At 31.2% G+C, this 27,462-nt stretch overlaps 5 protein-coding genes across 5 annotated transcripts; 3 read left to right on the plus strand and 2 right to left on the minus strand.

The window, feature by feature from the left end:
• Nucleotides 1–6,316: 6,316 nt before the first annotated feature.
• Nucleotides 6,317–12,244, plus strand: LOC135961464 (putative fatty acyl-CoA reductase CG5065). The gene is made up of 8 exons (XM_065512964.1): nucleotides 6,317–6,379; nucleotides 7,911–8,196; nucleotides 8,274–8,424; nucleotides 8,478–8,563; nucleotides 8,918–9,027; nucleotides 9,091–9,289; nucleotides 11,364–11,609; nucleotides 12,079–12,244. Exons 1-8 carry the CDS (start codon nucleotides 6,325–6,327, stop codon nucleotides 12,242–12,244), a joined length of 1,299 nt encoding a protein of 432 aa, XP_065369036.1. The 5' UTR covers nucleotides 6,317–6,324.
• A 4,359-nt stretch (nucleotides 12,245–16,603) lies between these two features.
• On the minus strand, nucleotides 16,604–20,753 carry Elp2 (elongator complex protein 2). Its single transcript, XM_065512062.1, has 4 exons — nucleotides 20,560–20,753; nucleotides 19,138–20,497; nucleotides 16,922–17,747; nucleotides 16,604–16,849 (listed from the first exon to the last, which is right to left on the minus strand). The coding sequence occupies exons 1-4, from the start codon at nucleotides 20,680–20,682 to the stop codon at nucleotides 16,726–16,728; spliced, it is 2,433 nt and encodes an 810-aa protein (XP_065368134.1). The 5' UTR covers nucleotides 20,683–20,753; the 3' UTR covers nucleotides 16,604–16,725.
• A 354-nt stretch (nucleotides 20,754–21,107) lies between these two features.
• Nucleotides 21,108–21,516, plus strand: LOC135960828 (uncharacterized). The gene is made up of 2 exons (XM_065512225.1): nucleotides 21,108–21,252; nucleotides 21,315–21,516. The coding sequence occupies exons 1-2, from the start codon at nucleotides 21,188–21,190 to the stop codon at nucleotides 21,406–21,408; spliced, it is 159 nt and encodes a 52-aa protein (XP_065368297.1). The 5' UTR covers nucleotides 21,108–21,187; the 3' UTR covers nucleotides 21,409–21,516.
• LOC135960827 (mitochondrial intermediate peptidase) lies at nucleotides 21,457–23,840 on the minus strand. The gene is made up of 3 exons (XM_065512223.1): nucleotides 23,668–23,840; nucleotides 21,946–23,607; nucleotides 21,457–21,886 (listed from the first exon to the last, which is right to left on the minus strand). Exons 1-3 carry the CDS (start codon nucleotides 23,806–23,808, stop codon nucleotides 21,584–21,586), a joined length of 2,106 nt encoding a protein of 701 aa, XP_065368295.1. The 5' UTR covers nucleotides 23,809–23,840; the 3' UTR covers nucleotides 21,457–21,583.
• Nucleotides 23,841–24,037: 197 nt separating this feature from the next.
• Nucleotides 24,038–26,325, plus strand: Sin1 (SAPK-interacting protein 1). Its single transcript, XM_065513581.1, has 2 exons — nucleotides 24,038–24,884; nucleotides 24,964–26,325. Exons 1-2 carry the CDS (start codon nucleotides 24,147–24,149, stop codon nucleotides 25,933–25,935), a joined length of 1,710 nt encoding a protein of 569 aa, XP_065369653.1. The 5' UTR covers nucleotides 24,038–24,146; the 3' UTR covers nucleotides 25,936–26,325.
• The last annotated feature ends 1,137 nt before the right edge of the window (nucleotides 26,326–27,462 follow it).

A 27,462-nucleotide genomic window follows, 5' to 3' on the forward strand; every position in this document is an offset into this window, starting at 1 on the left:
CAACTTTTTGTAGGACCATGTTGGGTTTTGTTGCAAATTTTTAATAATTTTAGTACGCACTTTTTTCTCGTCACTTATTTATATCATTTAAACATAATAACTGACATACATATGGGGCATTTCATGTCAAGTGAACCAACTTTTGAAATCGATGTCTTCCGATCGGGATGAAATTTGCACCAAGGTTAGCTCTATTGGATAGTAACTCAGACACAATTTTTCAACAACATCGGTCGAGAACTCTCTGAGTTATAGGGGGTAAAATTTTGACAATTTGGTCAAACAGGGGTTTTTTCTTATCCATGTAACTTATTACCTATTGTTCTTAGCAAAATGTGTCCCAAATAGTATAGATAGCTATTTCTTCGATCTTTCGAAAAAAAATATTTAAAAATTTTTAATATTTTTTTTCCGAAATCAAAAACTTTTTTGACTTTTTTTTAAAATACGTCCTTTTTTTTTTTTTTTTTTTTTTTTTTTCTTAAAATAAAGTTTAGATATTTTCCTTGAACACCTACTTGGTCGCTTAGTGGGATGCGAGTGGGATATCTATCAAAATAAATATTTTGTAACTCAAAACATAAAATTTTTGACTTTTTTTGCAAAATCAAAATCTTTGTTGACTTTTTTTTTCAAAATGGACCCTTTTTTAATCTTTTTTTTTAGGTCAAACAAAAGCTTAGATATTATCCTTGAAGACCCTTTTGGTCGCTTAGTGGGCTGCGAGTGGGATATCTATCAAAATAAATATTTTTTAACTCAAGACTTACAATTTTTGACTTTTTTTTTTGCAAATACGATTTTTTTTCCAAATGGGCCCTTTTTTTTAAAATTTTTTTTGTAGTCAAAAGAAAGCTTAGGTCCATTCCTTTAAGATATTTTTAGTCCCTTAGTGGGATGCGAGTGGGATATCTATCAAAATAAATATTTTGTAACGCAAGACATACAATTTTTTAATTTTTTTTTGCAAAATCAAAATTTTTTTCCAATATGGGCCCTTTTTTAATTTTTTTTTTTGCTCAAAAGAAAGCCTAGGTCCATTCCTTTAAGATATTTTTAGTCCCTTAGTGGGATGCGAGTGGGATATCTATCAAAATATATATTTTGTAACAATTTTTTAATTTTTTTTTGCAAAATCGAAATTTTTTTCCAATATGGGACTTTTTTTTAAAAATTTTTTTTTGCTCAAAAGAAAGCTTAGGTCTTTTCCTTTAAGACCTATTTTGTCACTTAGGAAGATGTGAGTAGGATATCTATTAAAATAAAAATGTTGTAACTCAAGACATTCAATTATTGACTTTTTTTTTGCAAATTCGATTTTTTTTCAAAATGGGCCCTTTTTTAAAAATTTTTTTTTAGTCAAAAGAAAGCTTAGGTCCATTCCTTTAAGATATTTTAGGTCCCTTAGTGGGATACGAGTGGGATATCTATCAAAATAAATATTTTGTAACTCAAGATATACAATTTTTGATTTTTTGGCAAAATCAAAAACTTTTTTGACTTTTTTTTAAAATGGGCCCTTTTTGTAATTTTTTTTTTTTGCTATAAAGAAAGCTTAGGCCTATTCCTTTAAGATGGTTTTGATCGCTTAGTGGGATGCGAGTGGGATATATATCAAAATAAATGTTTTGTAACTCAAGACATACAATTTTTGTGTTAAAACATTTATTTTGATAGATATCCCACTCGCATCCCACTAAGGGACTAAAAATATCTTAAAGGAATGGACCTAGGCTTTCTTTTGAGCAAAAAAAAAATTAAAAAAGGGCCCATATTGGAAAAAAATTTTGATTTTGCAAAAAAAAATTAAAAAATTGTATGTCTTGCGTTACAAAATATTTATTTTGATAGATATCCCACTCGCATCCCACTAAGGGACTAAAAATATCTTAAAGGAATGGACCTAAGCTTTCTTTTGACTACAAAAAAATTTTAAAAAAAGGGCCCATTTGGAAAAAAAATCGTATTTGCAAAAAAAAAAGTCAAAAATTGTAAGTCTTGAGTTAAAAAATATTTATTTTGATAGATATCCCACTCGCATCCCACTAAGCGACCAAAAGGGTCTTCAAGGATAATATCTAAGCTTTTGTTTGACCTAAAAAAAAAGATTAAAAAAGGGTCCATTTTGAAAAAAAAAAGTCAACAAAGTTTTTGATTTTGCAAAAAAAGTAAAAAATTTTATGTTTTGAGTTACAAAATATTTATTTTGATAGATATCCCACTCGCATCCCACTAAGCGACCAAGTAGGTGTTCAAGGAAAATATCTAAACTTTATTTTAAGAAAAAAAAAAAAAAAAAAAAAAAGAGAAAAAATTTTAAAAAAAAGTCAAAAAAGTTTTTGATTTCGGAAAAAAAATATTAAAAATTTTTTATTTTTTTTTTTAAATATTTTTTTTCGAAAGATCGAAGAAATAGCTATCTATACTATTTGGGACACATTTTGCTAAGAACAATAGGTAATAAGTTACATGGATAAGAAAAAACCCCTGTTTGACCAAATTGTCAAAATTTTACCCCCTATAACTCAGAGAGTTCTCGACCGATGTTGTTGAAAAATTGTGTCTGAGTTACTATCCAATAGAGCTAACCTTGGTGTAAATTTCATCCCGATCGGAAGACATCGATTTCAAAAGTTGGTTCACTTGACATGAAATGCCCCATATATGTACATACTTTTAACTTGACTAAAAAAATCATATACAGCCCAATTATGAATAAAAATTCCCCGGGAGTTTTTTCCCTTTTCTCATTTTTCCTCTTCAAATTCAATGAGAAAAAACTCCCGGGGAACAAACTCATTCATTATTCATTATTGGGCTGATAATACTTGGGTTTAAAGTATTAAGGAAAAACGTGTATTAAGGTTTTTTCGATCGCACTCTAGAAACGGATTTCAATTGCCAATTTGGCAATATAAAATGATAGCTGCCCATTGACATCTGTTATACAATTTTGGAAACTGAGAACGCAAGTTTACTTCGGCTGCCATCCACATTTTCCAATAAATTGTGGATTAACACACTAATATTTGAACATTATAAAACCTTACTAAAAACATTTTCTAAATAACCAGTTTCGAATACGGTTTAGCTGAAAAAACGGTTAACCGGTTGTTCTTTATAAGCGGTATTATTTTAGTTTTTCTTTATTTATACTAGAAAAAAATCGATTGCAAATAGTGGACAATTTAAATAAATACATACAAGAAATCATATTAATCAAAATGTATTTTTAAGGGTCAACCGGTGCTCCCTTTTAATAAAATCACTATTTACAAGAACCAAATGTTTATGTTAATTTTCATTATAAATATTCAAACATATAAAAAGTTGTAAAACATACTTACAGTGAGTAAGTATTTATGGAAAAATACATATAAGGTCGACCCTTACGATTAAAACCATTCCAATCATGCTGGGTATGTGTTCGAGTATGTGTTTTGAAATTGAAAGTCTTAGGATTAGAGTACTTTAGAAACCCGGGTTTCGGGTTATTTGAAAAACTGAATTATCTATATTGTGATATATGTTTACAAAAAATATACAATTTAAAGGGATATAAAGAAAAACATTCATAAACAAAATAATATTAATCCAAATAATTTTTTAATTAGCAATTATATTGTTCGCCAAAGAACGTTAAATCGACTTCAGATTAGTAAATTTTTTTTTAAAAAAAAAAACTTTTGGTGAAAAAAAATTCGGCTTAAAGAATATTTTGTTCCGATTTTGACCCATTGTAGGTTTAAATTACTATGGTCTTATATACGTCGTTGCAAAAGTCTTTGAAAAAAAAAGTCTATCATTAGATATACATATCGTCACCTAAATGCAAAATAACGTACATCACTTTTCATAAGTTTATAGGAGGAGCAAAAAACGATATAAAAAGAAAACTACTTGAGATATTGAAACAAAATTTTCAAATCTGAATTACAATGACTCTAGAAATATATTTTATGAAAAAAAACTAATTTTTTCAAAGCACACTTTAAGATATGTGGCTTACGTTTTTTTGAATTGTTATTTTAATTACTAACAACTACTTTTTTAAACTAAAAAAGGTTCTTGGTTAAATTTTCATTAAGACTGCAAAAAATATTCAATTGCAACAAATTTATTTAAAAAAAAGATTAGGATACTACCTAAAATAAGGTAAAAACGATTTATTAATTAATTACTCAAAGCGTATACGTTATTTTGTTTAAGAAAGTCATATGTAATATGATGTAGTGAATCGTAACCAATAATAAAATCAATTTCGAATTTTTTGATGATACGTTGTTTTGCATTTTAGGTGAAGATATTGTCTTAGTAATCCAGATATAGGATTTTCTCGATTTCAAATAGCAACCGAGCCGGAAGAATTCCGGAGATATTGATGTATGAATCGTGTATGTAAGTTATTTGGGGGCTTCGGAAAATTCGTGTACCAAATTTGATAGAAATGATAATTTGCGCACAAGGTTTACATGGATAGCCAGCCAGCCAGACGAAGAAAATGATTCTAATATTTTTGGGCGTTGCAAACATCAGCGCAAACGCACTATGGTGGTGTTGGGTATAAAAACTGGTTAGCCGAATAATTCGAAAATATAAAATATTCGAAACCGGTAGTTTTTTTAAACAGAAAAAACCGGTTAGCCGGTTTCCGATTTGAATACCCTATTTAACATACATTCATTAGGTTATATTTTACTTTCAAAAAATATTTGATATATGTATGTATGTTTGGCATGTGCAACCAAAGTCGATATCTTAAACTTTGTATAGGTTGTTTTCATAAATAGTTTGCTGTGATTCTTAATCTACAGTGTCGGCCAAAATTTTCTGAAAAACCCCAATATCCCCTAGAACCCTTAATATCCGCTCTAATAACAAAAATAATTGATATAATATCAAAACTATTAATATTATGCGAAAAAAATAACTGAACAAAATAGGAATTATTATAGTATTTGGTATTAGTGAAACCCTTAGGACTTAAGGATTAACCTTTAAAAAATGTGTCAACGTTCCGCCCAATCTCTCGACCTTAACCCTTTTGGGAAATCAGTGAATCAGTAGATCAATAGGGAAAATACAGGTGGATGCCCAGAGAGTCAGGAAATTTACGAATATTTGACGAAATTGTTGAGCTATGATTTCTTCGGAAAAGTTTCTTGGATCGTGCTTCGCCAACAAATTTTACCCACCCTAGTGATTACTGTTTAGTTTATTTTGAAAGACACTGTACATATTAAGTACTTTTTTTTATTTAAATTTCTGCAAATGTTCCGTTCGGTAAGTATTAATATAAAGTTTTAGTTGCATATTAAGTATGTATGCATATGAAATGTAATACTTGAAAGATTATGGACTTATAAATTATCGGATGCAATATTTTGTCATGTTAGTTTAATATTGTCGGTAGACAGAAGTGGTGTCATATTGCAAAAAAAGAACAAATTCAATTTAAAAAGGACAAACAATAAAATCGTTTATATTAATATACATATACTAAATATTTACATATAAGTGCTATAATAAAAGTGCAATTTAAAAAAGGACACCTTTAATAAAAAAAAAAAATTACATAAAAAATTTTAAGCATCTTAATTTTATAGTACATACTAATGTAAATACATGCATACATTACTATTCAAAATATAAATTTCTAATAAAAATTTGAAAAATTCTAAGCAATCGAATATTTTGAAGACCGAACAATACAACAATTGCAGGATTGGAGGATTTTTCGATAATTAGGTCGTTCGTTTTGTGTGGTGCAAAACTTGGAGAAAAATATTTGATGGATGAAAAAATTAAGTTAAGAGCTAAAACTGTAAATTTCTTTTTTTTTAAACGGAATCCTAAATAATCAAAAAACTATTCAATTATTGTTTTCATGAGAGCAGAGGTTTTCTCTATCTGTAATTAATAATATTTCATTTACCAGGATTTAAAGTTACTCGCAGCTGCATTGTAGTTACATATTTAACTAATAATGCAAAAATAAACATAAAAAATCCAACCGGGGAATTTTTTTTGTTTTATAAGGAAGCAATATGGCAATTATTAATTCTTTAGATATACATATGTAAATTGTTCAATTCACAACATAAGTATTGTATGTCGTTTGATTTCACAATAATTGTATGTATTTTGGTACAGCAAATATAAAATTGTTACCTATAATATGCCGTATGAATGCATCAGTGATGTAAGAGTTGATACTATCATTTCATACAATTATTACGATATGTTGTGAATTGCACAAATGTATTTTGTTGCATATTGTACAATTTCGTTTTCGTTTTCATTTCCTTAGCAATGAAAGAAACCATGTTGATAACAGAGTTCTATAAAAATCGGGAATTGTTTATAACTGGTGGCACTGGTAAGTATTATTTTAATATTTTAATTTTTCAGCCCATAATTGACTCACATAACCCCTATATCAGAAAACTACTTGTTTTAAATATACTTTCCTTTAAAAAAGGTTTCCACCCAAGACGTATGCACAAATTATAATATGATTAAAGAATGAAAGAATTTTTTTTTTATGACCAAATTTGTTGCTAATCAATTATATCCATTGACTTTTTCGGTTATAGTAAGTCAGAAGAACTACTATTGAGATAACCGAATGTTTGTAACGTCAATTGAAATTTGGTTAAAAAATATTTGAAATTTCGTATTTCTATGGCGCTAGTTGGAAATGTCTTTGGAATGCCCTTCATTTGATATCCATATAGTCTTGTGTATGACTTAGTAATCGAGGTGTAGGCCAAATAAGTAATAGTGCTTTAATCGGCTGTGTCTAATATACCTTTCACCAAAAAATACTTTAAGATAAATATTTAATACTATTTAGGAGGGTAAAAAAAAAATTTGCTAAAAAAAGTTGGTGAAAAAAAATTTGGTGAAGAATAATTGATAAAAAAAAATTTTTTGAAAAAAAATGTAGTAAAAGAATTTTTGGTGAAAGAAAATTTTAGTAAAAACAAGTAAGAGAGCTATATTCGGCTGTGCCGAATCTTATATACCCTTCACCAAATTATATTTCAAAATAAAAATTTCAAATATTTTTTGCAGTTTTTTCATTTTTTGGAAAAATTTTTTTTTTTTTAAATTTAAAAAAAAATTTTTTGTTTTTAAAATTTGTGAAAAAAAATTCGGACTAAAAAATATTTTTTCCGATTTTGACCCATTGTAGGTCCAACTTACTATGGTCTTATATACGTCGTTGCAAAAGTCTTTGAAATATCTATCATTAGATATCCATATTCTCTATATTAATGACTTAGTAATCCAGATATAGGTCAAAAATCCTTATTTTGCTGATTTTAAATAGCAAACTTCTCGAAAGCATGTCTGACAGAATTATTGAAGATTTTGATTCCGAAGATATCAGGGATCTTCAGAAAATTGATTTCAACACACAGACGGACATGGCTTAATCGACTCCGCTATCTATAAGGATCCAGAATGTATATATATACTTTATAGGGTCGGAAATGAAAAATGTAGAAATTACAAAGGGAATGACAAACTTATATTTACACTTCTCACGAAGGTGAAGGGTATATAAATGTTGGTGAAAAAGATTTGATGATAATGAGTGAAAAAATCGAAGTAGTCGCGATCTTATGCTTATATTTCAGCCAATATTTCAACAGACAGACGGGCATGGCTATATTGACACCGCTGCCTATAACGATCCAGAATATATAACGTTATAAAGTCGGAAATAAAAAATATAGAAATTTTAAAAGGAATGACAAACTTAAATATAACCTTGCTTTACCCTTGCATGGTGAAGGGTATAACTACAATTGCACTCTAAGCTAACGATTTAATTACTTTTCTCGATTTTTTGTTGTTTCATGAATTATAAACTATATTTTTTAATTGAGGTTAATCTTTAGGTTATCTTGGCAAAAGTTTAATTGAAAAATTGCTGCGAGAATGTCCCGATATATCGAAAATGTATTTATTGATAAGGACAAAGAAAAATAAAACACCCTTGGAGCGTTTAAAGGAATTTTCAAATGATTTAGTCTTTGAACGTTTGCATCGTGAGCAACCTAAGGCTTTTGAAAAAGTTATTCCGATTGCTGGAGATAGTGTTCAACTTGGTATGGGTATTAGTCAGGAAGATATGGAGCGTTTGAAAAATGTTAACATTATAATACATGGTGCAGCAAATGTAAGGTAAGTTTTATAATATTATTCTAATCGAAAACTGAATTTGAAAACAATACAATTAACATTTTACATTATATTTTAAGATTCGATAACAATTTGCGTGAATCCATATTGATGAACACTAGAGGTACCCATGAATTGTTAAAGATAGCTGTAACTCTGAAGCAATTAATAGCATTTATTCATATTTCAACGGCGTTTATTAATCCTTTCATATCGTATATTAAAGAAAAGGTTAGAGCGTTAAAATTATTGTGATTTATTTTATATTTATATTACAAACACAGATTTATGATGCCCCAGTTGATTGGCGTTCAGCATTAAAGATAGCTGAAACTTATGACGATGAGACACTTGAAATATTAAAATTAAAGTAAGTAATGATTAAAATATAAATTTTAATTCAAGAACTGCGAACACAAATATTGAAAACTCCTATTTTAGTTCCATAAAAAAAAGAAAAATAGAGAATTTTTTAAAGTTTAAGGGCCTGCTACAGAAATGATGACCAACAATGCATTTTAAATTTTTTTATGAAAATAGCTCTGTTTTTTTGTTTTGTGTTGAAAATAATTTTCCGTCCGTGTTTTTTTTATATTATGAAATTGATTGTGTAATATCTCAAATTTTGAGGTTTTAATTATGTAAAACTGTTAAATATGTTCGGTATCTATAAATTTAACCAACTCTAAAAATTATTTCTTCTTTTACATATACGATCAAATAGATACACAAAATATTATCCCAATGCCTACTGTTTTACAAAAAATCTATCCGAACAAGTTCTAGTCGAATTTGCTGATAAATTGCCCCTAACAATACTGCGCCCATCAATAGGTAAGTGTATTTCAAATAAGATATTATTGCTTTTGGACCGTTGTTAAACTTATTTGTATTTAGTTGCACAGTCTATGAACGATCCAGAACCAGGCTATATTGATAATTTAAATGGTCCTATGGGCTTGTTAGTTGCCATCGCTCTCGGAATTTCACAAATAACCTATTGTAATGGCGATTTAATTTTGGCCATGATCCACGTAGATTTAATAACCGATTTAACAATTATTGCAACATATAGACGTGGTCTCGAAACGATGAAGTAAGTAATTGCTCATAAACATAATCACCCTTATTAAACGTAATACGCCTACGACAGTTTCGTACTAGATTAAAGAAACAGTTTGCATTTTATCTTCAATCTGTTACGAAATAGTCGTAGGCGTAAAACGTTTACGCCAACCACGATAAGGGTGAATATTATTTTAATTTATGTATATATTAAATTAAAAATATGTATGAATAAAAGTATAGCGTATGACAAAACAGTTTGAGAAAATCAACCTGAAGTGAAATGGTGCAAAGTCCACTTTTAAAAAGATTGTGTTTTTATAACAACACACATAATATTGCCACCACCAAACTTGATTATTTTATATCACTGCCTTTTAAATTCTATTTGGATTCATCCGAAAAGAGAACAGTATTCCATTTATGTATTGAAATATTTTTTGGCAAATCGTACGTTTTTTATAACTCGCTCTCTTGTAGTAGTTTTAGAAGGTCTTCCTCCCAAATGTTGAGTTACAGTACCTGTCTCACGATATTTGTGCAACTTTTTTGAAACTGCTGATTTGTTCATTGAATATTTATCACAGATAGTTTTCTGCTTCTGGTTTTTAAATGTTCTTAAATCTTGCCTCTCCCTATCCGAGATCGCAAGGGATGTTGCATCTCTAACGTCTGATGGTATGACGCTGCGATAGCTTCGAAATTATAATCTGATGGTTGGGGTGACACGACAGATGACATGCCAACAGGAACTGTCTAGTCAACAACACATTATGTTGTCTGACAGGCAGTAACCTGGTCTCCTTATATAGATGATCCACATTTGTCATCTTGACACATCTAGATCCGGACTGAATTATTCTGGGCCGTTTGCAAACCTCGCCATTGGGTTGTAAATTGAGTGCTTTGATAAGTGAAGGAGGCTGTCGAAGACTACCCCGTAGAATAATTCGTCCTTCAACTGAGATGTTGAGTGGTTTAAGAGGTGAAAAGTAACACCGAGGATTTCGAAGCAGATAACCTTAATTTTCCCAGATATTGGGTGGTTTTGGCACTTATATCGTCGATGTTGACACCTGATCAAATTATAGATCATATGACACCATAGATAACATGATACATATTAAAGAGCATCGGCGAGAGTACTCCTCTCCTCCTTGTGGCACGCACATTTTTATCTTGCGGCATTTTTATTTCTGACCTCTGAACTACACAAACGCATGTCTTCCATATAAATATCTGTAGGCTCTCCAGCTTTAAAATAACGGTAAAACATGATGATTTGTACATAGTTTTCCTACATATTATTATACCCTTCACCTTCGTGAGAAGGGTATATATAAGTTTGTCATTCCGTTTGTAATTTCTACATTTTTCATTTCCGACCCTATAAAGTATATATATTCTGGATCCTTATAGATAGCGGAGTCGATTAAGCCATGTCCGCCTGTCTGTCTGTCTGTTGAATACCCCAGATAATTTCAGCATCCAAATCTTCAATAATTCTGTCAGACATGCTTTCGAGAAGTTTGCTATTTAAAATCAGCAAAATCGGTCCACAAATGGCTCAGATATGAGGAAAAAACCAGGACTAACTCGATTTTTGACCTATATCTAGATTACTAAGTCCATAATATAGACAATATGGATATCTAATGATAGATGTTTCGAAGACCTTTGCAATAACGTATATAACACCATAGTGAGTTGGACCTACAATGGGTCAAAATCGGACAAATATTTATTTTTTCACCAAAAGATTTTTTCGCTAAATATTAAAAAAAAAATTTAAATTTAAAAAAAAAAATTTTAAATTTATAAAATTTTTTTTCCAAAACATTAAAAAAACTGCAAAAAAAATAAATTTTGTTTTCTTTCTGTGCCATGAATACGTTTTTATGTATATATTCTCGTGAACAGTTTTGTCCCATGCTATACATACTTGTTCGTATATTACGTCGATGCACCTACAAAATGGACAGCGTTTTTAAGGTGGTAATGGAAATATTCATATTTTCAAGAAAAAAAATTATACACCGTTCATTTTGCGATCGCATGGGAATTCTATTACTTAATTTGTTTACATATTAATATTTCATCATAAGTTCCAGTAAACATGGTCTAGATATACGAAATTTGACACCCGGTAATTTATACAAACAAACTTTAAATCAAAGCGCTAAAATTTACCTGAGGAATGCAAGGAAAGAACCTTTTGAGAAAACTTTGTGGGCTCCAACTGGTTTCATGTCAACCAATTATTATTTATTCATCATGTGTGTACTATTCGTAAATATACCATTGGCCCTTGTGTACGATGTGATATTGATGTTATCTAAAGAAAAAAGAATGTAAGTGATTTAATTATATACATACATATGTAGTAACTGCAATTAAATATTGTTGTATGCAAATTGAACTATAGATTGTTTAAACGAAATACAATTTTTATTTTAATTTGAGTTGCATGTACTTTATATGCTTTGAAAATGATCAGGCCTGTCACACATTTTGTTCGGAATGATTTCAATTCCGTAGTTTTTATTCTGATCATTTTAGGTGCTTCAGATTCCGTGTAATTTATTAATTCCAAAAATATTTAATAATTCTATATTTCTGATTTAAAAAGGGATGCTTTTGGTACAGAAATTGATTAAAAATTTTAGAAAAACAAATAATTACAAAGAAATATCAGTTCCACTTTCGTTTTACTTTTTCTGAAGAAGCAAAATACGGAATTAATTCCACTTTCGATCGGAATGGAATTCTGTGACAGGCCTATATATCTATATGGTTTTATTAATATTCGATTTTTGTTAGGGTTTTGAAACTGATGCGTAAATTTGTCTACACATCCAAAGTCGTTGAAAAGTATTCTCATGATTATTTTGATTTTCAAAATGATGGCATGTGGGATCTCGTTAAAAGTATACCAGAAAAAGAAATGTATGTTTTTGCTAAATACCATCTTATTATGTTTAACTGAAGAGAAATTAAATGATTTGGTTTTTCATATCATATAGAGAGAAGTTTGGATCTATTCACACAATTGACGATATTGATGTGACCATGAAAAGTAAGTACACATTGAAAACTAAAATATATACATATGGGGCATTTCATGTCAAGTGAACCAACTTTTGAAATCGATGTCTTCCGATCGGGATGAAATTTGCACCAAGGTTAGCTCTATTGGATAGTAACTCAGACACAATTTTTCAACAACATCGGTCGAGAACTCTCTGAGTTATAGGGGGTAAAATTTTGACAATTTGGTCAAACAGGGGTTTTTTCTTATCCATGTAACTTATTACCTATTGTTCTTAGCAAAATGTGTCCCAAATAGTATACATAGCTATTTCTTCGATCTTTCGAAAAAAAATATTTAAAAAAAAAAAAAAAAAATTTTTAATATTTTTTTTCCGAAATCAAAAACTTTTTTGACTTTTTTTTAAAATACGTCCTTTTTTTTTTTTTTTTTTTTTTCTTAAAATAAAGTTTAGATATTTTCCTTGAACACCTACTTGGTCGCTTAGTGGGATGCGAGTGGGATATCTATCAAAATAAATATTTTGTAACTCAAAACATAAAATTTTTGACTTTTTTTGCAAAATCAAAAACTTTGTTGACTTTTTTTTTTCAAAATGGACCCTTTTTTAATCTTTTTTTTTAGGTCAAACAAAAGCTTAGATATTATCCTTGAAGACCCTTTTGGTCGCTTAGTGGGATGCGAGTGGGATATCTATCAAAATAAATATTTTTTAACTCAAGACTTACAATTTTTGACTTTTTTTTTTGCAAATACGATTTTTTTTCCAAATGGGCCCTTTTTTTAAAATTTTTTTGTAGTCAAAAGAAAGCTTAGGTCCATTCCTTTAAGATATTTTTAGTCCCTTAGTGGGATGCGAGTGGGATATCTATCAAAATAAATATTTTGTAACGCAAGACATACAATTTTTTAATTTTTTTTTTGCAAAATCAAAATTTTTTTCCAATATGGGCCCTTTTTTAATTTTTTTTTTTGCTCAAAAGAAAGCCTAGGTCCATTCCTTTAAGATATTTTTAGTCCCTTAGTGGGATGCGAGTGGGATATCTATCAAAATAAATATTTTGTAACAATTTTTTAATTTTTTTTTGCAAAATCGAAATTTTTTTCCAATATGGGACTTTTTTTTAAAAATTTATTTTTGCTCAAAAGAAAGCTTAGGTCTTTTCCTTTAAGACCTATTTTGTCACTTAGGAAGATGTGAGTAGGATATCTATTAAAATAAAAATGTTGTAACTCAAGACATTCAATTATTGACTTTTTTTTTGCAAATTCGAATTTTTTTTCAAAATGGGCCCTTTTTTAAAAATTTTTTTTTAGTCAAAAGAAAGCTTAGGTCCATTCCTTTAAGATATTTTAGGTCCCTTAGTGGGATACGAGTGGGATATCTATCAAAATAAATATTTTGTAACTCAAGATATACAATTTTTGATTTTTTGGCAAAATCAAAAACTTTTTTGACTTTTTTTTAAAATGGGCCCTTTTTGTAATTTTTTTTTTTGCTATAAAGAAAGCTTAGGCCTATTCCTTTAAGATGGTTTTGATCGCTTAGTGGGATGCGAGTGGGATATATATCAAAATAAATGTTTTGTAACTCAAGACATACAATTTTTGTGTTAAAACATTTATTTTGATAGATATCCCACTCGCATCCCACTAAGGGACTAAAAATATCTTAAAGGAATGGACCTAGGCTTACTTTTGAGCAAAAAAAAAAAATTAAAAAAGGGCCCATATTGGAAAAAAATTTTGATTTTGCAAAAAAAAATTAAAAAATTGTATGTCTTGCGTTACAAAATATTTATTTTGATAGATATCCCACTCGCATCCCACTAAGGGACTAAAAATATCTTAAAGGAATGGACCTAAGCTTTCTTTTGACTACAAAAAAAATTTTAAAAAAAGGGCCCATTTGGAAAAAAAATCGTATTTGCAAAAAAAAAAGTCAAAAATTGTAAGTCTTGAGTTAAAAAATATTTATTTTGATAGATATCCCACTCGCATCCCACTAAGCGACCAAAAGGGTCTTCAAGGATAATATCTAAGCTTTTGTTTGACCAAAAAAAAAAGATTAAAAAAGGGTCCATTTTGAAAAAAAAAGTCAACAAAGTTTTTGATTTTGCAAAAAAAGTCAAAAATTTTATGTTTTGAGTTACAAAATATTTATTTTGATAGATATCCCACTCGCATCCCACTAAGCGACCAAGTAGGTGTTCAAGGAAAATATCTAAACTTTATTTTAAGAAAAAAAAAAAAAAAAAAGTCAAAAAAGTTTTTGATTTCGGAAAAAAAATATTAAAATTTTTTTATTTTTTTTTTTAAATATTTTTTTTCGAAAGATCGAAGAAATAGCTATCTATACTATTTGGGACACATTTTGCTAAGAACAATAGGTAATAAGTTACATGGATAAGAAAAAACCCCTGTTTGACCAAATTGTCAAAATTTTACCCCCTATAACTCAGAGAGTTCTCGACCGATGTTGTTGAAAAATTGTGTCTGAGTTACTATCCAATAGAGCTAACCTTGGTGCAAATTTCATCCCGATCGGAAGACATCGATTTCAAAAGTTGGTTCACTTGACATGAAATGCCCCATATACATACATATGTATCAAATATAATATCCCTACAGTTCATTGATCTAGATCCACCACGTCGAATTAGTTAATACTAGTGAATTTTCAACCCAAGCGTAATGTTAATGACTGCATAACACTTCACTATTAAATGCAATAGTACTAATTCTACTGCATTTGAGAAAAAATAAATAAAAAGTAAATTTATCAGAGAGCGATCAAATATCTAACCACTAATCCACAGAGATCTTATTTGTAATGCTATCTGTTATTAAGAAATCTCAATTTTTGCATTTTCTGCAACATCAGTGAGAACGAAAACACGAACGGCCACATTCAGAATTACATTTTAGAGGATTTCATATGTCTCGTTGTATTTTAGTACTTACAAAATTATCAAAGAATAATTATTGTTGTAAAGCATCAGAAATTTGTATTAAGATTCAATTTTAGGAAGATTTAAATGATGTTGAACAAAATGTTTGATACATTTTTTTTTTTCAAAAACAAAAAAATTGTTTAAAAACTTAATATACGTCGCGACGCGTACTTGGAATGGTCTTTGAAATATCTATCATTAGATGTCCATATTGTCTATGTTAATAACTTATGGGTCTATTATGGACGGCAACCGAACTAAAGTTGTCGTCCGAAATCAAAAACTTTTTTGACTTTTTTTTTTCAAAATGGGCCTTTTTATCTTAAAATAAAGATTAGATATTTTCCTTGAGGACCTATTTGGTCTCTTAGTGGGATGCGAGTTCGATATCTATCAAACAAATTTTTTTTGACTTTTTTTGCAAAATCAAAAACTTTGTTGACTTTTTTTTCGAAATGGGCCTTCTTTTTATTTTTGTTTTTTTGCTCAACAGAAAGCCCAGATATTTTCCTTGAAGACCTATTATATCGCTTAGTGGGATGCGAGTGGGATATCTATTAAAATAAACGTTTTGTAAATCAAAATACGCAATTTTTAATTTTTTTTTTTTGTTGCAAAATCTAACTTTTTTGTAAAATGGGACTTTTTAATTTTTTTGGGATGCGAGTGGGATATATAGCAAAATAAATGTTTTGTAACTCAAGATATACAATTTTTGATTTTTTTTTGGGCAAAATCGAACTTTTTTCCAAAATGGGCCCTCTTTTTAAATTTTTTTTTTACTCAAATGAAACTTAGGTCCTTTCCTTTAAGAGCTATTTGGTCTCTTAGTGGGATGCGAGTGGTCCATCTATCAAAATAAATATTTTGTAACTCAAGACATAGAATTTTTGTGTTAAAATATTTATTTTGATACTAGGATAGTATCAAAATAAATATTTTAACCCAAAGGTCTAACCTTGGTGCAAATTTCATCCCGATCGGAAGACATCGATTTTAAAAGTTGGTTCACTTAACGTGATATCCCCCATATATATATTTTTTATGGGGTCCTAAATTAAAAATGTACTCGGACTCTACCAATTTGTAATGAATTCAAATTAAATTTTTCTTTTCGTCTTATATTAACAGAACTTCATGATGGCGTAAAAAAATATATTTTCAAGGAGCCACTTAAATCAAAAGCAGCTACTCAAAGACGCTACAAAATTATAATAATGCTAGATAAAATTATAAAATTTTTAATATTTTTTATAGTAATAGGATTTTTATGGAAAATGGTAAATTAAAATTAAGAGCCACAAAAAACAATTGTAATTTAAAAGGGAATACAAGCTTAATATAACTAAAAATTATAAAAAACTCAATAAATGAACATTTTATTTAAACTTTAATATACATATGTAAATATTTATTTTAATAAAAAAATGTATGCATTACAATTAATTAGCAAAACTTAATAAATTATAAATTTAATTGATAAACTCTAACCAAATGATCTTCACCACAACTGGCCAATTGGAATTGCGTATTATCACTGGTACAGGGTCTAAATTGCAAGCGTTTTACGGTTAGATGATGAGATTGTCTAAATATTAATAGAAAATAAATTAATTATTTTAAACAAATTTCTTATACATTTTGTAATTTTTGTACTTACGATTTATTTAGTGACAATAACAAAGTAAATTTGCCATTAAATTGATAGACATGTATTAAACCACTTTCGCAACCCAAAGCTAAAATGTATGAACCATTCGCATGCAAAGTGTGAGCAAAAGTAACGGCCGTAATCGACTCATTTTTAAGTTCCAAAACATCTAAAGCCTTCCAACCATTTAGAGTGCATTTGTTAGCATCTGAACTCTCTGTTTCTTCTGTTTTACACCATATCACAACTTTTCCCTCTCTGGATGAGGTGGCAAAATATTGGCTATCATGAGACCAATCACAAGACCATATAATACGTGTATGTACACCATTCGTTTTATCCGTGCAGGCGGACAAAGCAAATGTAGCAACTTTATTACTTTCATTATCCAAAGGTTGACGCTGGAACAACGACCATCTGCGATCACGCGAAACTGACAGCAGATATTGACCATTGGGTGAAAAACGCATTTGTGTTACAGTCAATTGATGACCAGATAATTTTTGAATTTGCTTCCAAGTGGCTGTATTCCAGAGAATAATTTGGGCATGTTCAGCATTCGACGACTTGCAAGACGATGCCAACAATGTAGCATCGGGTGAAGAGGCCAAGGCAAAAATTTCGTAACCATGTCCATAAAGTTTTTGGATTTCTGGCCATAGAGTATTTTGCATAAGGGTCTCTTCTTGTGGTGGGGCATTTAAGGTGATGGGTGTAAAATAGTTTTCGGGATATTCATCTTTAACATGACGCTGCTCAGTGGCTGGATTTTCCACGGTGTATACTGCTTTGTTTGATAAGCCTAGTGAAGGTACTGAAGCTCCTTTGGGTAAAGCTAAATATTGAAAGATCATTTCGTAATTAGTTATAAGACAATTGTTATAAATGTGGTGTGATGAGATGTTGTTTTGGTATGTATGTTGCTTTAGTATTGGGACAAACTTATTTAGTTTTTTTGAGGAATTAAACTATTTTTCATTTTAATTCACAAACATATTTTAATTATATTTACACTTTAATGATAATTTTAAAGTAAACTAAATTAGCAAGAAGTATTTACGTGCAATTAATGAACGATCGGAAATATATAAATGCTAATAATACTAAACTACCGTACTTTAAACTCATTCCAATACAGATACATATTTAAGTTCCCAAAAATATTCTTTAAGATAAATAATGAAAATAAATCAATTTAGTCGGAAAAAAATGTTGGTAACAATTTTTTTAGTTAAAAAGAGTAATTTAGTCACATTAAATGCGAACGGACGTAACTACAATTTTAATTTTTTTTACAGGAGAAGGAAAAAAATCTATTAAAATCAATAATAATAAAGTATTTTTGGCAATTTTTTCCATTTGAATTTCTTTAGTAAAGTTTTCTTTTTTTGAGGGGTCTATTCTATGGGTTTCTTTTTCAAAAAAAAAAAAATAAAATTTTTATTTCATTGTAGTAAGTTTTTGTTATTTAACAATTTGCTTTCTTCACAGTTTTAAATATTATTTAAATCGAGGTCCGATTTTAAATAGCAACCTTAGCAGGACTTTAGCGTATATATTGGTACATCAATCAAGTTAGTAAGTTATTTGGGGGCTTTGGAAAGTTGACTTCAAAATATAGACAGACATACAAGTTTTTCGTATATCTCAGATACTTGTGGTCCTATATTCCCAAATTTAAATAGCAACCTAAGCAGGACTTTCAACATACAGACGGAAATGGCTATATCGACTCAGCGATCTAAATTGATCCAGAATTAATATACTTTATGGGGTCGCAAATGAAAAAAGTTAAATTTTAAAATGGAATGTCAAACATATATACTATTTTTTCATGGTCAAAATTGTCGCTTCATAATAGGAAATTTACTTTATTCTGTAGGAAAAAAAAACTTCATATATTTCTCAGTTTGTTCAAAATTACGAGAAAAACTAGAAAATTTTTATATTCCATTGATGTACAAAAAAGTTATTTTTTGGAGCAAATTTTGTGCAAGAAAAATGTATAATTTTTTTGATTAAAATAACGAAATGTTTGACACCAACAAAAATTGTTGGACATATTATGTATATTGATATAGTCGTAATCAATCTCTGATAGTTAACTAAAATCCTAATTCAAAATGTGGTTTTCCTGAGTTCTTTACAAAGTGTAAGTGGTATTTCTACAAAATGGTTTCAATGAGACACTAATAATCATATACAAAATTCAAAACATCACTTACATTCCAACAACTGATCGCCTTCTTTGTCATCTTCTGCTTTGGTAATTCGTCTAAAGTTCTCGATGAAATTTGCAGAAGCTTGGAAAGTTCTTACAATTTTCTCCTCAGCACCACTGGCAAATTTATAACGTGACAACAAAGCTAACGCTTGCATATCATAACCATGAACTTGAGGACGTGCCAACTCATGCCAGGTTTCTGCATCGTGACGCCATGGCGAGTGTATACGTGTTGTCTGATCAGCAGAAACACTCATAACATATTCGCCTTGAGGTTCCCATGCCAAATCGCGAACTTCTCCAAAATGACCACCCGCATTTACTTGTGGTAACCAAAGTGCCTCATTATCATCCGATTGTTTCCAGATGTGGAAGCCACCTTGATAACTATGACCGAGTACAGATTTACCATTGCTGGAGAATTTGCCACCAAAGAAACCCAATGAATTGCCACCAACTTCACCCAAACGCACCTTTTCCATCCATATGCCACCTTCTTCAGAAGGCTGCCATATAATTAGGGTTTTGTCAATGGAAGCAGAAAGCAAACTTAGAGATTGTTCGGATGATTTATACCAATTAACGCCATACACCCAGTTGTCGTGGCCATACAATACAGACTCCAAACTAATGGCATACCACGAATCTCCGGTCAACTGTAGAATTTTCTCCTCAACACGTATTTCGCCAGTAGCTTCATCTAATAAATTGAATATGTCTACTTTATTGTTGAGAACCTGCTCTGCGCTTCTGGGAGCTATGCGCCACAAACGTATAAAATTGTCTTGTGAAGAGCTGGCCAATAGTAAATCATCTCCTTCACGTACAAAATCTAAGCCACGTACCCAATCTTCGTGTCCCAGCAATTTATGTACAGGCTGAAATTTAAATTCATCACATTGCTGTTCTTGTACAACATCTTCAGCCCATAGGGCCACACTTTCATCATCAGCTGTAAAAGCTAGTAAAACTTGTTCGGACTTGGGTAATAACTTGAGTCTTAGGGTGAAACAAAATCCAGTATTTAAAAGTAAAGTTTGTTTACAAATGGGCTCTTCATTGTTTTCATTAAATGACCATAATTTTATAGTGGAGTCAGCAGCAGCTGTCGCAAGTAACCATTCTCCATTCGAGCGCTGTAAACCATCGACCGCATTAACTCCACTTTCGTGACCTTTTAACTCAAAACTTTTGACGTCATCACGATTTTCAATATTCCATAAGATAGCCAATTTGTCATCAGAGCCGGACAAACAATATATTTCTTTATCTTGCTGGAAACTTTTTAACCATCTTACAGTGTTAACTCTTTTCGAGTGTCTGACGTAGGTGTGGGTTATTTTTGCTGAATACGCCTCGAACTTGAAATATAATTTTTATATGAGACCGGTGTTTCGAAAATATTGTTGTAAAAATCGTTTACCTGTGGATCATAAATGGCCACGGCATTACATGCTCCAAAGGCAATTAAGCCATTACTGCCCCAGTCCGCACTTTCTGTGGTACGGTTGCAGCCGATAGAAGTGTAAATATTTTCAACACTCATTTTTTAGGTAAATTTTACGAAAAATATATTTTTTTCGACGTAAACCACACGTGTTGTTGTCAACAAAAAACAAAGTCTTCTTCTTCATTAAAGACAGTTAAATCAGCTGTTTATTATTGCTGTTCATGATTGCCAATGCTAAAGGGAATCCTATAAAAACTGTTATACAGAGAAATTTAAAACTTATTTACAAAATCAACTAGTGTTTAATATGGTTTAAAATTTAAAAAATTGAATTCAAAGTTTCTTTAAATATATTTAATTACAAATTGTGTGACACTTTAAAATTATATCACAAAAAGGTGCTGAACAAAGATGAGTGATTGTAAATAAACTAAAAACTTTATGGCATCTCTTTCAAAAACATAAACTGTCATACTGTTTCATTCAAATTCGTTTCATTTTAACTAAATCAGATGTGTTCATAGAATATTTGGAAAAGTCTTCTTACCTTAAAACTCCCCTGCAAAACATAAGTATTTTTTTTGGAAAATATTACATAAAAATGGTGCAAAAAAGTAATCCTGCTGTAAATTTCTTCAAAAGCATTTATCACAATGAATTTCAATGGTATGTATTCCACAAAAAAATATTTGTTAAAAAAACTAACCTCATTTTTGTTACATTTGTAGGTCTGTGGTAAAAAGTTTTGGATTATTCTTCTTGGGAGTACGAATTGCCAAAGAATTTGTGGGCGTTGAAATTATGCCAGCCATTCACCATTAATCCGTGTTTTTAGCTTGTCCTTTAGTTTAAGTATGAAACATTGAAAAATTTAATTTTGTTTTATAAAATACCAACATTTTTATTAAAAATGTTAACAATTTAACTAAATATGATTTTGCATTTTTTAATATGGTCTGATGAGTGTGAGGAAGATTGTGACATTAATGGATAATGTTTATTTATCAACTGTTATCATATCTTTAATTTTTTCGTTGTTAACATCTATTTCGTGTATCAAGCTGTGTGCCAAATTCTGAGGAGTGAGATCTCGCTTTAGGAAATTTGCGACTAGTTGACGGGAAGGTACACCACCACCGTGAGCTAAGACTTCTTGGCGATATTTTTCGCCAGCTTCACGATTAAAAGGATTTTTTTCGAAATAGTTTTGCCATATCCAAGAGGCTATAGTTTTTGATATTAAATAAGAATAATATTTAGCACCATAACCAACCAAATGAGAGAATCTTAATTGCCAAGCCTGCAAAAAATTAGAATAATTAACAGGTACTCCTTTTTTAATATGGAAATAAAACTTACCGTATGCTCCACATAAGGTAAACTATAGTATCCTTTTTGTACACTTTGTAATGTATCCGTTGTATTTGAGCCCTGCTTCAAAGGATCACCATGATATATTTGATCTAATGCTGAGTAAAACACCTGTAACTGTGTCTCACTGGCGGAGAATAAATTCTTCGAAGCACACAACCTTTGTAACATATCCTCATCCATTGGTTTGTTAGTTTGGAAATGTTTAGCAAAAGTACGCAAAACACGGGGATCACTAGCAAAGTATTCCATTAAAACCGAAGGAACCTCAGCAAAATCAGTTGAACACCTAGTGCCCGTAACATGTTGATATTCGGTACGTGCCAGCATTGAATGCATAGCATGTCCCATTTCATGGAATAAATTATCAACACGAGATGGTGATAGCAAGGTGGGACCTGTCCAGCGAGGCTGGGATAGATTAAGCATTACTACTACTATGGGTAGTTGATATGATCCATCGGGCATACGTTTACCACCTTGAATCGTGAAATGGCAGTCTTGGTTTGGTTTACCATTACGTTCGAAGAAATCACAATAAATATATCCCAACAATCCTTCTTTTTCATGCACAACGGACAGCTTGTAGATGTCGTTATGCCAAGACTCGCCAGGTTCCATTTCTGTGTTTTGCAAAGATATTCCATAGAGGGATTGCATAAGATTATCTAAGCCCTGCATACAACCGCCCAAACTGAAGTAGGGCAAAAACTCATTAGCACTGGCATTTAAAGCATTACGTTTCATAACCGAAGTAAAATATGGAGTATCCCAGGCCGATAAAGTTGCCTGAGGATTTCCACTCTCTTTGCGTTTCATTTGTTCCATTAGTCGAAAGTCAGCATCAGCTCTCGGCCGTAATTCGCTGGTCAACTCATCTATAAACTCTCGCACCATTTCAGGATTTTCTACAGTGCTGGAATTAAGGGCTCGATGAGCATAAGTATCAAAACCACATGTTTTTGCTAAAGCATGGCGACATTTTAGCATATCGCTGAGCAGTTCCTCTTGCCGTTCCGAGGGATATAAAAACAATCTATAGGCTGCTTCACGAGCCTGAGGATTTGCGGAATTTGTATAGAGGCCAGATACTAAAACATGGTCGCCTTCGGAAGGAAAATAAGTTTTAATGGAATCTGGCACTTGACCTCTAGGAAAGGCAGTAGGCTGTACAGCACCATGCATAAATTTTTGTCCCAGTTGCAGAATATAGTCATTTAAACGCACTACCTTGTCGCGTTCATCTTCTTTTAAGTGAATACCTGATTGTTCAAAGTCAAATAAAAAGAGTTTAGCCACATGTTTATCCACTTCGGTGGTATCCATGAGATCGCCGTCTTCCACAACTTTACGTAAGGCCATATAGATATCTTTGTGGGTATTTAAATGTTCCACTATGCCACTAATACTAATACAGGCATCTTCTGCTGCTTGGGCATATTTACTTTGTGGGTGAGCTATACGTATAAATTCCGATAAATCGGCTACTTTACACAATGAATCAGACAGTTCATCAAAAATTTGGACCATTTTACGTTGGCGTTTGCCTGAAATCGCCTCTTGTATCAGTTCGTCTGTTTTGTTGGCTACATTATCTTTGAGCAGAAAGAAACCTTCGTGGTTACGTAGTTCTGGCATACAAAATAGCCCCTAGATTTAAAAGAAATTGTCAGTTAATGTAATGAAAAAAACTAAATGAAATGTTCTTACCGCTTCATTACGTGTAAAATTGATTTTCTTATATGGCGGTGAATTGAAGGCAGTGGCCAAAGGTGTCCATGTTGTTACAGTTTTTCTTAAATGCCTATGTTTTAGCCCTAATCTGGCTAAAGGTTTAGCTAATAAAATCATTTTTGAGGAAATTGAGAAAATTCGCTTACTTTTTTTTAAGTAAATATCAAAACAACTTTTTGGAATGGCATTTGTCATTTACAGCTGTTGGCACTGCATTACCTTTAGTTTAGCTTTTGTATATATCACTGATAATCACTACATTTGCTCAGAATGATAACTGCATTACCACAGCTCGCAGCTTTCGTTTATATTAGTTAACCATCAGCTGTTTTATAATTCAAAGCTGTCAAAAAAATACAGGAGTTTTCGATTTTTTATGAAAATTCACAATTATTTTAAACTAATCTAAAAAGTGAACAAAATTCAACGAAAAATATTAAAGTTGCTTTACGATTATGGCAACTTATTCCAATCCTCATTGGTTATTATGTCATATACGTAACTCCTTTATTTCCACCGATGATACGGGTATGTGCGAGACCGTAATGGTTAGCGATGATCTGCCCAAACATTATTTGCGGAAATACCAAGGAAATGGAATATCACGCAATGTGCAGCAGCAACAGAGACGTTCACTTGGAACTGTACCACCACAACAGTCGCAGCAGCAACCTCCAACACAACATCGAAACTATGATCCAACTTTGCAAGAAGTCGATTTTATTTGTTATCCTGGTCTCGATCAAAGTGATGACGAAGATGTTGACTTGACCGCACAATCATTTGACATACAAATGTATCCAGAGGTGGGAGCTCATCGATTTCGTTCAAATACGGCACAGAAGTTGGAAAAAATGGATATAGCAAGACGTAAAGCGGCGAAAACGAAATGTGTCAACTATGATGATGAAATTGTACTGCCCGAACGTAATGATTTTTTCGTTCGCAAATCAATAGGGTCACAAGAGAAGTCAATGCCACAAAATGAGGTGGTGAAAAGTAAACTATCGCTACAATTGGCCAATAGTCCGAAACAAGTACAAAACCGATATCAAGAATATGCAAAATTCGATGGTACATCACAGACGGGAGTACAAACGAAGCGAATTAATGTATTTTTGAGTATGCTGCCGGAGAAGGAAAGAAATTATCCCATAAAAATATGTGTTATTTCGCATGCCAAAATTGCGGAGGTAAGTGAAAAACTAATTTTCGTCTACTTATATCACTTATAATGCTAAATTTTTAAAAAAAAACATTCACTTGTTCCAGGTAATTGGCTTAGTGTGCTACAAAGCTACGGTCGAGTTTCCAGATCTTCCACTTAAGTCCATACGGCATTACGGATTATATATGACTGAAGATAATGATGACTTAGAAGATTTCCCGCCTTTAGATCATCGGGAACCCTGTTCAAAATTTGGATTTTCACACTTGACACTGGCTGAAAGAAGACCTTTGGTCGGGGATACCCGTGCAGATTATGGACCCACAAAATCTATGACTTCGGAGGAAGAGAAGGCCAGACTTGCGACTATGGCACTACATTCCCTTAATTGTACGGGTGTGGGAGCCGAAGGATTCCATAGTCCCGAGGACAAAGATGATGTAGATGGTGGTCACAATACATTCGGTGCCGAAGGACGTGTCGATGATTTGGAGCAAAGAATTCTAAGTCAGGATGACATGTTGGAGGCTCCCGTATATCGTAGTTATAATTTAAATATTATCGATAAGAAATTCTTTAAAACTGAAGTAGCTCTGGGCATATCCGGTGAGCGCATCGAAATAGATCAACAGAAAAATGCCAAATTTTGGACAAAACAACGGGCTGTTACATATCCCATAGATGCAGTGGCCCATTGTGAAATCGTCGAAAAGCGTACAGTAAAAGCGGTATTACGCATTTGGCTCAAAACTTCGTCGGCCATTAGTTCTAGCTCGTTCAGTGATAATAAAACTTCTCTCTCAATACCTGCCCATTCACCCACTAGTCCCGGACATTATCCACATTTTTCATCACCTTTTAATTTTCTAAGTAGCTCTAGTAGCGCTTCGTCCTCATCACAACAAATACGCTTTAAGCATTATGACTTTGAAACAACTGTTCCGATGGCCGAACAAATCTATAAAAAATTATGTTGTATCCTGGACATGTGTTCATCCGATGTTCGTAGGGAATTTTTGCAAGTTAAACAACGTAAATTGGAAAAAAGTCAAGCTAAAAAGCATCTCAAATTGTAGTATCTAGATTTTTATATAAAATGTTATAGACTTTTTATATATTCCTGCACCGCTGGCCAATGTTAATCATGAATTCGTTGCTCGTCACCTACAGTAAAAATATAAAAGAAAACACTACAAACGGCAACACACAGTATCCATAATATAATTAAATTTATATGTATAAATATAGTTTGGTTCTAATTTTAATAATATTTTTTTTATATTTATAGTACCGATATTCTGTATAATGTTTAAGAATTATCATAATTTTGCTATTTTTTAAGGTTTACATTACATTTAAATTATTTTTTTTTAACGATAAGTTATTTTTTTCCATTTTATATCCATAAGACTTTTTTCTTACTCAACTAAATGTTTAATAAATAAACAAACAATTGGTTAAATTAATGAATGTTATATTTTATTGTGGTTAGTCAGTATAAAATGATTTTTACATATAAGTAGAATTTTTTATTTGCTAAAATCATTTCTCTATATTCTATAAAATGTTGGTGAAAAAAGCTTGCAACCTCAATAAGAAACAATCGGAAGTAGATTTTGCAGTACCAAATATCTATTTTCCATCATTTTTTTACACGTGGAAGACCTCGTAAAACTGCTGCAAGACAACATAATTTAATAACAAGAGAGTTTAAGAAATTCCCAAAAATAACTTCCCGGGAAGTTATCAATAATCTAAAATAGGAAATTAGTCCTAGAACTAACCGCAGCCGTAGGGCAAATGAGGCTGGTTCGAGTTCGAGATTCTCTCTCCCGCAAAATAAACATTTATTACTAAAAAAACCGTACTTCTGGTATACAATTTTCCAAGAAACATTTAAACTGGTTGACTGTTGTATTTTCGGTTGAATCCAGATACAATTTAGGAGGCAGTGATGGGAGCATATTTCTAAGACGGCAAGCACGACGTTGGCAATATTATGGCATGGGACTGTTTCAGGACAAAATATGGATCCATAGGACTGGAATCGGATACTGACCCATTTTAAACGATGTTATGTATCCATACGCTGATTAAAATATGCCCCAGTTTGGAGATTCCAGCACGCTAATGAGCCTAAACACACCTCTAGGATTTTAACCGAGTGGTTATAATGCAATGAGGTACCAGTTTTGAAGTAGCCTACCCAATCGCCAGATCTCAATCCCCAAGAAAAGCTATGAAAATTTGAAAATCGAAAATACGGACTCAAAATTATACATACCACCGATTGAATCATTAATTGGTTCAATGTATCGTCGCTAGGAAGCAGCAATAAAACAAGTAAGAGAGATATATTCGGCTGTTCCTAATCTAATATACCCTTCACCAAATTATACCTTAAAATAAAAATGTTAAATATTTTTGGTGAACAAAATTTTATAATTTTTTTTTTTTAATTTATTAGCGAAAACAATTTTATTGCACAAAAATGTTTTTTTTAAATAATTTTTTTAAATTTATTATTGAAAACAAGTAAGAGAGTTATATTTGGCTGTGCCGAATCTTATATACCCTCCACCAAATTGTACTTCAAAATTAAA

The sequence above is a fragment of the Calliphora vicina genome, chromosome 5 (genome assembly GCF_958450345.1).
Source record: "Calliphora vicina chromosome 5, idCalVici1.1, whole genome shotgun sequence".
Taxonomy (NCBI): domain Eukaryota; kingdom Metazoa; phylum Arthropoda; class Insecta; order Diptera; family Calliphoridae; genus Calliphora; species Calliphora vicina.

What these genes read in the sequence shown, in the direction of transcription:
- LOC135960827 (XM_065512223.1), bottom strand. Translation starts at nt 23,808, where the DNA reads ATGATTTTATTAGCTAAACCTTTAGCCAGATTAGGGCTAAAACATAGG. An exon ending in ATTTTACACGTAATGAAGCG is followed by an intron (nt 23,608 to 23,667) that starts GTAAGAACATTT and finishes TTTTAAATCTAG; the next exon opens with GGGCTATTTTGTATGCCAGA. An exon ending in TACCTTATGTGGAGCATACG is followed by an intron (nt 21,887 to 21,945) that starts GTAAGTTTTATT and finishes AATTTTTTGCAG; the next exon opens with GCTTGGCAATTAAGATTCTC.
- Elp2 (XM_065512062.1), bottom strand. Translation starts at nt 20,682, where the DNA reads ATGAGTGTTGAAAATATTTACACTTCTATCGGCTGCAACCGTACCACA. An exon ending in TGGCCATTTATGATCCACAG is followed by an intron (nt 20,498 to 20,559) that starts GTAAACGATTTT and finishes TTATATTTCAAG; the next exon opens with TTCGAGGCGTATTCAGCAAA. An exon ending in AGGCGATCAGTTGTTGGAAT is followed by an intron (nt 17,748 to 19,137) that starts GTAAGTGATGTT and finishes TTCAATATTTAG; the next exon opens with CTTTACCCAAAGGAGCTTCA.
- LOC135961464 (XM_065512964.1), top strand. Translation starts at nt 6,325, where the DNA reads ATGTTGATAACAGAGTTCTATAAAAATCGGGAATTGTTTATAACTGGT. An exon ending in GTTTATAACTGGTGGCACTG is followed by an intron (nt 6,380 to 7,910) that starts GTAAGTATTATT and finishes GTTAATCTTTAG; the next exon opens with GTTATCTTGGCAAAAGTTTA. An exon ending in CGTGGTCTCGAAACGATGAA is followed by an intron (nt 9,290 to 11,363) that starts GTAAGTAATTGC and finishes TTTCATCATAAG; the next exon opens with TTCCAGTAAACATGGTCTAG.
- Sin1 (XM_065513581.1), top strand. Translation starts at nt 24,147, where the DNA reads ATGGCAACTTATTCCAATCCTCATTGGTTATTATGTCATATACGTAAC. An exon ending in CGCATGCCAAAATTGCGGAG is followed by an intron (nt 24,885 to 24,963) that starts GTAAGTGAAAAA and finishes CACTTGTTCCAG; the next exon opens with GTAATTGGCTTAGTGTGCTA.
- LOC135960828 (XM_065512225.1), top strand. Translation starts at nt 21,188, where the DNA reads ATGGTGCAAAAAAGTAATCCTGCTGTAAATTTCTTCAAAAGCATTTAT. An exon ending in TATCACAATGAATTTCAATG is followed by an intron (nt 21,253 to 21,314) that starts GTATGTATTCCA and finishes TTACATTTGTAG; the next exon opens with GTCTGTGGTAAAAAGTTTTG.